The 12567-nt window shown below is 40.0% G+C and overlaps 2 protein-coding genes across 4 annotated transcripts in view; both read left to right on the top strand.

Moving 5' to 3' along the window:
• Nucleotides 1–12567, top strand: part of trappc11 (trafficking protein particle complex subunit 11) — a 973608-nt gene that overhangs the window by 235789 nt on the left and 725252 nt on the right. The window lies entirely within an intron of this gene.
• LOC114652669 (solute carrier family 22 member 5-like) overlaps nt 1–12567 on the top strand; it is a 134503-nt gene that overhangs the window by 53549 nt on the left and 68387 nt on the right. The window contains exon 3 of the mRNA XM_051928451.1: nt 11070–11224. Coding sequence (XP_051784411.1) covers nt 11070–11224 — 155 coding nt within the window. The remainder of the gene's footprint in view (nt 1–11069; nt 11225–12567) is intronic.

Below are 12567 nucleotides of genomic sequence, written 5' to 3'. Positions count from 1 at the left end.
GTTCCAAAAGCTTCCGAGTGCAGATATCTGAACGCACATTTAAAAAAACACAACACTAACCGAATGATGCAATGTGAACATTGCCAGCAATGCTTCAAAACAACTCGCACTCTCAAGAAATACTTACAAACTCATTCCACTCTCACCTTCAATTGCACATTTTGTAACGAGGACTTCACAGGTGAGATGGATCTCCACAACCATATGCAGATCCATTCAACACAAACATTTGTATGCAAACTTTGCGACAAACACTTTCACGCACGCAGATACCTTACTAACCATCTCAAAACACATTCCCTGATGAATTCTTTTCAGTCTCAACACTGCTCCAAAACCTTCACGTGCCAGAAATCTCTCAAAGCACATTTAAACACACACTCCACTGAACAAACGCATTCCAAACAGATCTTTCAATGCACAATTTGTTCAAAAACATTCTGAGTGCAAAGATATCTCAACATGCATTTAAAAACACACTCCACTGAACGAATTATGCAATGTGAACATTGCCAGCAATGCTTCGAAACAACTCATTCCAATTCCCTTCAGTGTCAATACAGCACTAAATCGTTCATGCACAAACATCGCATTCAGTTTTCTGCAGCTTTTCAAGAAGATACCGCCATTCACGTCCAAGAACATAACATTGGCCTACCTACCGCACTATGTGCTTCTTGCAATGCTCTTCATTGGCCAGCAGAGGTCAACAAATCCGGACATTACACTAAGTGTTGTCATGCCGGCAAGGTGTCTTTGCCACCGCTATCCAAACCCCCTCTTTTTTTTAGAAGACCTCTTGACTGTCCCGAAATTACTGTGATCATATAAGGGAATACAACTCTGCTTTAGCTTTCGCGTCAATGGGCGCACACATCGCTCAACCATCTGGACAAGGACTGTATGCTTTCAGAATCCACAGTCAAATTTATCACCAGGTCTCTCCTTTATATACCAATCCTGACACGTCACCACAATACGGTCAGCTATATATCTTCAATTCTGCTGAGGCTACCAGTCAACGTTTGCAAAAGGAATGTAATAGCACTTGCAGTGACATTTTGTTGCTTCAACTAGACAACATGATACAACAGGTTAATCCCTTCGCAAAGTCTTACATGCAAATGCATGACATTATCACTCACGGTAACCCTGTTACTGCTGTACGAATGGTGTTCATGGAAAATCCAAGTCTGGTTATGAGAAGGTATATAGTATGAGGGGCCAAACAGGCCAAAAATCATATATTTTTGTACGTAAAGTATTGGTTTACGCATGAACATTATTGGTTTATGGATGATTACTATCGGTTTGCGTGCATACTTAATTGGTTTGCGTGCGAACAATACTGGTTTCATTCATATGAACCATATTGGTTCGTGTCCGTATATTATCGGTTTGTGCGTGAACTATATCCGTTTGTATATGCATAGCACTGTTTTGCATATGAACTATATTGAATTGAACTTTATTACTGGTTCACGTGCGTTTGCTATCGGTTTGTGAGGGAATTGCATTGGTTTGCGTGCGTATGCAATCGGTTTGCGTATCAACTATATTGGTTTGTGTTCGTATACTACTGGTTTGCTTACGTATAGCACTGGTTTTTCATATGCACTATACTGGTTTCATGTGGGTAATATATCGGTTTCGCATATGAACGCTATTGGTTTTGTGTATGTACTACATTGAGTCCTTGTCAGTCTTCTATCGGTTTTATGTGTGCGTACTATGCCGGCTTTGTGAAAGTAACATGCTGGATTTATGTGTGCACTATATCGGTTTTGCGTATGAAACATACTGGTTTGCGAACGCACACTATTGGAATGTTGTGTATGAACTATATCGGTTCTGCGTGCGAACTATATTGGTTGTTCACGTGATCTTCAGTGGAAATGGGCGGGGCAAGAAACAGGAACTCAGGGGCCGGTAGTGTCATGGAGCGTGTAGAGAAGCTGACAGGAGACGGATCTGGGTTTACTTTAAACAGCGCCGTATTTTTTTCCACACAATAGGTTTGGGAAAGGACTTGGTGGTAATTATTACTATTTAATAGAATCAGCCATTGAGTGTGTAATGAACACAAAGCTGAAGTTAAGTACGTATTTGGTCGTCTTTTTATTCACTTCCAGCTACATGCTCGCTTGCAACCCGCGACTGTACTTTTTCACACAGCTTTTGCAAACTAGTTACTTATTCTAAAGGCAAAATATTCTACATTTACGACTGACGCCTTTATCCAGTATAACATTTAGTTACTACTGGTTACATTTCTGATGCCCAGCGATCCCGCACCGTGCCGCCTAGACAGGTGAAGTGACATGCTCATGGTCACACAGTGTCACTATCAGGACTTGAACCGACAAATGTAGGGTTTAGAGGACAAAGCCCTAACCATAATGCCCCACTGCTTGCACATCTGCAACGTGCATATTATTTGACATGATATGATCGTGTCCATTATTTGAAAAGCTAAATGTTCCATATTTAGGACCAGTATATGTGAGTTACATCATATTGGGCCACCTTACCTTTCACAGTTTTGTGACAAGGCATATGCGTTTTTTAAGATGCAGCCGATTTTTGCCCTGCCAGGTACGAGTACCTGCGTATTTCCACTCCAATATCTGATAAATAGGATTTACTGTGCTATCATGGGCACTGTAAAGTGTTAAATCACGTTCAGCCACCTTAATTTTCACAGTTTTGTGACAAGACAGATTCCATTGTTAAATTAAAGTTGTGTTTAACATTTTTGACCTGTGCAGAACCAAAATGTGGAATATTTATTTTTTCAAATAATTGATCAGTTTGTAATGATTCTGATTAATGTACATGCTGTAGAATATTTTGCCATGCTGTTAGAATAAGAAGCTGGTGTGCAAAAGCTGTATGAATAAGTAGCTGACTGCAAGCATATACTGGATGTAGCTAGGATTTAATAAAAAGCCAGCAGAATGTGCACCTCACGTCAGCCCCGTGAATATTTCAGAATTACGGGAAAATACTGTTAAAAATAATAACCACCAAGCCCTTTGAGAAACAAACAGTGACATGCAAAAGTATTCAATCACTTTAAAAGTCATCCTAATTTTCTGTATGACAAAAGATTTTTCCACGTTTATTTATTCATTCTTTTTAATGTGAACTCTTGTGCTGTAACAATACATTTCTAAATAAACCATTTTCTGTAGATATTTAACTGAAGAAGAAAAACTCCAAAGTTGATGTTTGCATTAAGTATTCAAGCCAAACACATTCATACTTTGTCAAGAACCCTTTTGCTGCCGTAACAGCCTTCGTTCTTTTGTAAGTAGGCCCCAGTTCTGCACACTGCTCAGGAGTGATTCTGCCCCTTTCTTCTTGGCAGGATTTCTAGAGACCCTCTATGTTGGTGAGATGGCACCTCTGAACAGCAGTTTTCAAACAGTGCCACAGATTCTCAACAGGGTTAAGCTTAGGGCTTTGACTTGGCCACTCCAAAACATTCACCTTTCTGTTTTTGAGCTATCCCAGTGTCACATTGTCCTAATGCTTAAGGTCATTATCATGTTGAAAGATGAATCTTCTCCTGAGCTTTCATAGCAGACTGGAACAAGTTCTCTTGCAAAATTGTGCAGTATATGTGTCCATCCATTGTCCCTTCAACTCTGACAAGATTCTCAGACCCAGCACATGAAAAACATCCCCATAGCATGAGACTGCCACCACCATATTCCACTGTAGGAATGTTGTTTCTTGAGGCCTGGGCAATTTTAGTGTTACACTTCACATACCTCTTACGTCTGTCCAAAAACTTCTATTTTGGTCTCATATGACCATAAAACCTTCTCCCACATTTTAACTGGGTCTTTTTAATGCTTTGTGGCAAACGCCATACATTGTTTTATGTGGACCTTCTTAAGGAATGGCTTCTTTCATGCTACCCTCCCATAGAAGCCTGTTTTATGGAGAACTCTTGAAATTGTAGACCCCAGCACCTTTACTCCAGCTAAAGATCATCGCAGACGTCTGAGAGTGACAGTTGGATTTCTAGTCGCCTCTCTCACCAGTTGATGTCTCACTCTGATGTTGAGTTTTGAGGGACAGCCTGTTCTAGTCAGAGTCTGTGTACTTTGATGAACCTTCCACTTTCTGGTGATGAATGCAACAGTGCGCAATGGGACATTCAAACTCTTTTGATATTTTTATAGTCATTCCCAGTCTTGTGCATTTCAATAACTTTGTTTCTCACATCAGTAGAATGCTCCTTTGTTTTCATTTTTGCAGTGACTGTCCACCAAAGATTACGGCCCTTACAAAGGGGGCTGTTTATATCCAGAGAAACAGAAAGGACTCACAAGTAGCACCTCATCATGTTTAATTATGACTGTTAAACGACTGTCACCTTTGTAATTAATTTGTCATTGGTGTAATGATGGAGCTTCCAAAGCACACAGGTTTAAATACCTATGCAAACATTAACTTTGGAGTTTTTCTTCTTCAGTTAAACGTCTACAGAAAATGGTTTATTTTGTCTTTGGAAATGTTTTGTCACAGCATAAGAAAAATACTGAATGAATAAATGTGTATAAATCTTTTGTCTTGCAGAAAATGATGACTTTCAAGGGGATTGAATACTTTTGTATGCCACTTAATGTTTGTGAAAGGGCTTGGTGATGATTAACGTTTTTACATCTGAAATGATCACGGGACTTAAGTTAGGTACACATTCAGGTGGCTTTTTATTCACTCCTAGCTACACATATGCTTGTAGTCAGCTACTTATTCACAAACCAGCTTCTTCTTCAATGTTAAGTGCATGGTAAAATATTATACAGCGTGTACATTAATCTGCAAACTGATACATTATTTGAAAGAATAAATATCCCAGATTTAGCTCTTGAACGGGTTGAAAATGTTACACTCAACTTTAACAAAGGAATCTGTCCTGGACAAGATTATATTATGTCAAATAATATACACATTGCAGATGTGCAAGCATTGGGGCATTGTGGTAAGGGCTTTGCCCTCTAAATCCAACATTTCTCGGTTAAAGTCCTGATAGTGACACTGTGTGACCATGAGCATGTCACTTCACCTGAATAGGCGGTACGGTGCGGGATCGCTGGGCATAAGAAATGTAACCAGTAGTAACTAAATGTTATACTGGATAAAGGCGTCAGTCGTAAATGTAGAATATTTTGCCTTTAGAATAAGTAACTAGCTTGCAAAAGCTGTGTGAAAAAGTACAGTCGCGGGTTGCAAGCGAGCATGTAGCTGGAAGCGAATAAAAAGACGACCAAATACGTACTTAACTTCAGCTTTGTGTTCATTACACACTCAATGGCAGATTCTATTAAATAGTAATAATTACCACCAAGTCCTTTCCCAAACCTATTGTGTGGAAAAAAATACTGCACTGTTTAAAGTAAACCCAGATCCGTCTCCTGTCAGCTTCTCTACACGCTCCATGACACTACCGGCCCCTGAGTTCCTGTTTCTTGCCCCGCCCATTTTCACTGAAGATCACGTGAACAACCAATATAGTTCGTACGCAGAACCGATATAGTTCATACACAGAGTTGCAATAGTGTTCGTTCGTAAACCAGTATGTTTCATACGAGAAACCGACATGGAACACACATACAACCAATAGAGTTCAAGCGCAAAACCGATATGTTACCCACATGAAACCAGTATAAGACGTGCATGAAACCAATATACTGCATACACAAATCCATCGTTAGACCGGCACAGAACACAAGCCAATATAGTTCATACGCAAACCGATAACATACAACCGAAAACCAATGCAGTTCACTCACAAACCAATAACAAACGTACTGGAACCACTGATATACACACGCGAATCAATATAGTTCATATGCAAACCAGTGCTATGCATATACAAACGGATATAGTTCACGCACAAACCGATAATATACGGACACGAACCAATATAGTTCATATGAATGAAACCAGTATTATACGCACGCAAACCAATTCAGTATGCACGCAAACCGATAGTAAATATTCATAAACCAATAGTGTTGATACGTAAACCAATAGATTACACACAGAAATATATGATTTATGGCCTGTTTGGCCCCTCATAATAACGCCCCGTCCTGTCAAACTGATGTTGCTGCTATCTTTGTAAGTGAAGACAGGGAACCTCCTGCACAACGCGACATTTGCATATATCCGAGGGGAGATGCTTGCAAGCGTATCTCTGTTCTCAATATGAACTGTGACCCCATGGTTTATCCACTGCTATTCCCTTACGGAGATCCAGGCTGGCACATACAATTGACCCATGTTGAGGAAAAGCGAACCACGAAAAGAACGCGAGTCACACAGCTCCAATGTTATGCTTTCAGGCTTGCCATGAGATCTTCATTTACTGCACGCGCGCTACACTGAATGGATCAACGTCTGTCTACCTGGCGCAGAGAGGCGTGGGTAAGCCGTTGCACCCCATTCGTGCTGGAAACCGAGGCTTGCAATTGTTCCCCACGAACGAGGAATTCCCAGTAAGTGCGGGTCATACGCTCGCACTGATTACGTCCTTGCCCTTTGTACACACTCCTGTTCCGCCCTCCGCGCCTGAGCACCGTCCACCCTCGTCCCTTACTCTGGGAGGAGAAGGTGCGACAGCGGTCCTCCAGTTTTCAGTCACGGACAATTGTATGTTGGTTCGTACCGTGCATTGTTACAATGTTACTTTTCTTGGTGGTTTATTAAATTACGGATTTTTCAAATGTTAATTTTTTCCCTGGGCTTAAAAATCATTAAAAAAGCGGCCTGATTATGCAGCGTATGGTACACCGCGGGTTGGCTAGTAACTTTATATTACATAACTTTTTTCTTTACAGCACATTACGATAGAAGTGTATGTTTGACCATAACCTAAAATCCAAGCACTGTAATAAATATGCCAATCATTAAACCATCAAAAAATTATTGTTAGGATCAAATACCAGTAAACAGTTTGCATCAGTAAAATAACAACAACTAATAGTAAGCAACTTATACCATTTAGTTTTATACATTTGTAGCTAATGGTAGGTAAGGCAGGATCAAGCACGAGTCAAATGGTTTTACTTCACCTTCAGTACGTTCTAAATGTATGGCACTGCACATTCAATATAGCAAGTTGCGCTACATATTATTTGGCACGGTTTGCCTCCAGGAGGCGATATGGGCGTTCCCTGACGACCACCCCGAGTTCTGTAATAATGTTTTGCTTAATCAGTGAAGTCCGTCCTGGTAACTCACTAACCACTTCAGGGACAGACGGGATAGCTGTTTCCAGCTCCTGTTTTAGTTGGGAGGTGAAATTGTTGGCGAGATTAAGTGTTGGTTTATATGAGAAAAGGGAACAGGGTTGACCGGAGGAGGGATTGGCATCCCTTTCCTTCCACGGTTTCAACAAGTTGACGTGATAAATCCACTCTCTCGGCCAGCGATTTGGTTGTTTAACCAAATAATCGATGAGACCTTTTCTCTCCTTAGTCTTATAAGGGCCCTGCCAATGAGCCAATAGTTTTGAATGTGAAGTGGGAATGAGGACCATTACTCAGTCTCCCGGGAGAAATTCTCTGAGCCTTGTTTTTTCCCCTGTGCTTAAAACCCATTAAAAAAAAGTGTTTTTAGCCAGCGGTTGGTAGCGCTATAGCGCAAACTATTGCAGTGTTAGTTTTCTCTGTTGTTCAAGGTTTTCTCCGTGTTATTCAATGTTTTTATGTTTAGTTTACTATTACGCTGTGCATTCAAAGTTTAATTAACTATATTTGTGCTTAAAAACTTAAAAAAACATTATTTTCATACAGTTCGTATGGTCTGGAACAGATTAATCGTATTTACATACAATCCTATAGGGGAAATTACTTCGGTTCACGACCAAATCGGGTTACGACCAGAGTTTTGGAACGAATTATGGTCGTGAACCGAGGTTCCACTGTACAGAAAACAAAGGAAGTGCAATTAACGGGGAGGAGGTGCAGGGGAGGCTGAAGCTGACGTCAAACGTAGTGGCCGGAGCTGACATCAGGAGTGAGGTGAGTGAGCCAGCCAGGGAGTCTTTTAGCGGAACGGGACATGATGACCGGTATGGCCGTTTTATCTTGTCGTCTTTCTGTGGAGTTAAGGAAAGAAAAGCATTAGTACCTCACCTTATCCCCCGTCTTTCAATCTTTCATGCGCAATCGAGCCTTTAGGGGAACATGTCTGTACCCTAAGCGTGCGTGTGTGACACTGTATAATGTAATAAACATACTTTGCTGCATTTCATCTTAAAAATGATATATTCATCATATGTAAATATGTGCTTTATAAAGTGGCTCAGGTTGTGCAATAATATAACTATCGCAAGTTTACAGTGAGGTAATTGTACTTATAAGTACAAACAGTTCTACAAGGAGCACTTGATGGACTAATTGATTGCGTTTATAGTTCTTGGGATGAAACTGTTTCTGAACCACAAGGTCCGTACAGGAAATGCTTTGAAGCATTTGCCATATAGGAGTAATTCAATAGACAGCATGGCTGAGGCAGCCTGTGCTAGATGCTGTATACCAATAATTCTCTTTCTGATCAGCTGCTGTAGAGCTGTGATTCCACTCTCAGATACAGTGATATAAATACTCAGAGTGGTGCAGTGAGAGAAATATGGAAAAAGATGATCCCCTGTGGCAACCCCTAACGGGAGCAGCTGAAAGAAGAAGATGCAGTGAGAGTAACAACTCTAAAGCAGCTATGGTATTTGGAATAGTTTGGCCATTCTGTGGACCATTATATTGTTACAGGTTAATTACAATCAGATGCTTTAAACTAATAAACAATAAGCGGTTAATTCAGTGTATTTATAAGGCTGCGTCAGGGATGTGGATCTAAAAAAGAACGGGAAACCACACTGGAACAGTAGCACTGCTTTGACACTGGGTGCCACAAGTGTGCAAAACCAAGCGGAGGATGTACGCCAAGGATTTAGGTGGTGTGAAAATGTGCATAGCTTTACTCTAAGTTTAGTTTGTATGCATTGCAATTTCAGCGTGAAAACGGGCGTATGACAACATTTTTGTGCGTACGCACCGTTTATACATGAGGCCCCAGGTGACAATGTATTAGAGCCAACCACACACAGTCAACAAATACCTACTTTTCTTGAAACAGCTTGGAGCAGTAAAATGGAAGGTATAATATGATTTCCTTTCTGATGGCATTATCTTATTTTTGGTGCCATACTTACCATTTTTTACAGAAAAAGAATATATTTTTGTATGGGTTAACAATGTAAAAAATATACTGTCTGTTCATTTAATTTCAGTGCTTTGGAGTTACTAAAACAGTGCTTTACCTTTTTTACATTTTACAGTTGCGTAACAGCCATTTTTTCAGTACAGTAATCCCTCGCTATATCGCGCTTCGCCTTTCGCGGCTTCACTCCATCGCGGATTTTATATGTAAGCATATTTAAATATATATCGCGGATTTTTCGCTGCTTCACGGGTTTCTGCGGACAATGGATCTTTTAATTTCTGGTATATGCTTCCTCAGTTGGTTTGCCCAGTTGATTTCATACAAGGGACGCTATTGGCAGATGGCTGAGAAGCTACCCAGCTTACTTTCTCTCTCTCTCTCTTGCGCTGACGTAGGGGGTGTGAGCGGGGGAGGTGGGGGGGGGGCTGTTCGCACACCTAGACGATAGGGACGCTCGTCTAAAAATGCTGAAAGATTATCTTCACGTTGCTATCTTTTGTGCAGCTGCAGCTGCTTCCTGAAACGACATGCTGAACGGTGCTTCGCATACTTAAAAGCACGAAGGGCACGTATTGATTTTTTTATCTGTCTCTCTCTCTCTCTCTCTGCTCCTGACGGAGGGGGTGTGAGCTGCCGCCTTCAACAGCTTTGTGCCGCGGTGCTTCGCATACTTAAAAGCCAAACAGCACTATTGATTTTTTTTGCTCCTTTGAAGAGGAAGATATGTTTGCACTCTTTTAATTGTGAGACTGAACTGTCATCTCTGTCTTGTCATGGAGCACAGTTTAAACTTTTGAAAAAGAGACAAATGTTTGTTTGCAGTGTTTGAATAACGTTCCTGTCTCTCTACAACCTCCTGTGTTTCTGCGCAAATCTGTGACCCAAGCATGACAATATAAAAATAACCATATAAACATATGGTTTCTACTTCGCGGATTTTCTTATTTCGCGGGTGGCTCTGGAACGCAACCCCCGCGATGGAGGAGGGATTACTGTATAACTGTAATGTATCAGTAAATGGTATCAAGCTTATTTTGAAGGTAGAAAAATATACATTTTACTGAACTTGGCTGTAAAAAATAATGAAATGTGTTTAAGATATACAGGAAATTTTCAGTAAACCATAATGTAACTTTTCTTTTTTTGCAGAAAAGGTATTTTACTTTTACCGCTCACAGTATTTTTACCATTAAATTTACGGACATTTACTTAGTGTGTGGTGTCTTTGGAATGTTTGCTTCCGGGACCACATATGACAGTGTCTCATCAAAGTCTTTTTGTGCCAAGTACACTGTGAAATTTACATTGTATTAAGCTTCATATCTACCATAGTGTGGTATGTTAAGAATTAACCCATGTCACACACGTGCAATTAGGAGACAACTAAAGGGCCTGAATAATAGTAATTCCATGCCTGACCAGGGGGCGGCAGGGTGCATTCTCAGGAAATCCTGCCCAGTTCTGACACCACTGATGACATCATTTCCAGTTCCGGCGCTGCCAATGATGTCACTTCCTCTGCTTGTATTTAAAAGCCGCCATTTTAAGGTAGCAATTCAATTCTGTTTTGGACTCATACCTGTGAACATGTCTATTCAATTTAACCAATTTTGCAGCCAGGAAACATTATACGGGTGGCTGCCCCAAACCTTTGCACTGACTCTTTTCCGTTTTAGTGACACCCGTTTTAATTGTTATTTTCTGAAAAAAAATGTGAAAACTCTACTTCAGTTCACATTTCAGAATCAGCTATTACTTCAGGAACTGAATATCAAAATTTGGTTGATTTCACAGCTGACTAAATCCTCTCACTTTATTTTTTTTAGGTTTGGCAGAAAGAAAACGCTGTTTATCACCCTGGCCATGCAGACAGTTTGTAGCCTCATTCAAGTAGCATCTGTTAACTGGCTCATGTTTTGCATCCTTTTTTTCTTTGTTGGATTTGCGCAAATTTCTAAGTATATATCTGCTTTTGTTTTGGGTAGGTATGATAATGATATTTATTAATATATTGATTAGCACAGTTTTAAAAAGTTAAGGTTTTTTCTTCTTCTTCTTGACAATAAATATACTATATATTTATTTATTGAAAATCAGTGCAGGTGAATATTAAAGTGTGCACTACATGGCAAGACCTTTACTCTCTTAATTTAAATTTCTAATGGTTTCTAAAGTGCCTATAAAAAGAATTCATCTCTTAGACATTTTCACATTTCATTATTATACAACACTGAATCAAATTGGATTTAATTTGGATCTTTTTTAGCATTGATCAACAGAAAAAGACTCTTTGATATCAAAGAGGAAACAGATATCTGCAATGTGATGAGAATTAATTACAAATATAAAGCATAATTATTTACCTCTTCAAGTCAGTATTTAGCAGATGCACCTTTGGCAGCCATGTCAGCCTTGAGTCTGTGTGCACAGGTCTCTCTCAGCTTTGCACATCTGGACATTGCAACTTTTCCTCCTTCATTCTTTGCCAAACAGCTCAAGTTCATTCAAACTTCATGGGGATCATGAGTGAACAGTCTTTTTCAAGTACAATCATAAATTCTTAATCTAGACTTTGACTCGGTCACTCCAGGACTTTAACATTCTTGTTTTACAGCCATTCCTGTGTAACTTTGGCTTTATGCTTAGTGTTGTTGTCTTGCTGGAAAACAAATCTTTTCCCAAGGTACAGGTTTCTCACAGACTGTATCTGATTTCCCCCTGGGATTTCTCTGTATTTTCCTGCATTCATTTCATCCTCCACTCTCACAAGCTTTTCAAGGCCTGCTGCAAAGAAACATCACCACATCATGAGGCATGCATCATGGTGTTGATTGAGTGATTTTGGTCACTTGCATTGTAGGCTTATGTCAAAGATGGCATCTAGTGTTTTAGTCCCTTCTTCAAGCTGACTTTGCAGTCCCCCATCTGTCTTCTAGTAGACTCTCTGCATTTTATTTAACAGTAACTACCTCTTTGACATTCTCCCATAAAGCTGTGACTTTTTAGGAGTTGTTGTCTTAACAGTCTCTCCAATCTGAGTCGCTGTAGCTTGTAACTCCTTCAGAATGATCTTCGTTCTCTTTGTGGCCACCCTCACTATCTTTGTCTTACATGAACACTCAGTTTTGTGAACAGCCTGCTCCAGACAGATTTATAGTTGTGCCATACTCTTTCCATTTCTTAATGATTGATTTGACTGGACTCCAAGGTATTTTCAGTGTGGTGGTATATTTTTTTGTGTCCATTCCCTGACTGTTTTTTTCAATCATCTTTTCCCAGAAGTGCTGGAATGTTCTTTTATCTTCATTTTGTAGTTTAGGCCAT

This window comes from Erpetoichthys calabaricus, chromosome 5 (genome assembly GCF_900747795.2).
Source record: "Erpetoichthys calabaricus chromosome 5, fErpCal1.3, whole genome shotgun sequence".
NCBI classification, from domain to species: Eukaryota; Metazoa; Chordata; class Cladistia; order Polypteriformes; family Polypteridae; genus Erpetoichthys; species Erpetoichthys calabaricus.
This window is presented reverse-complemented; position numbering and strand designations above follow the sequence as displayed.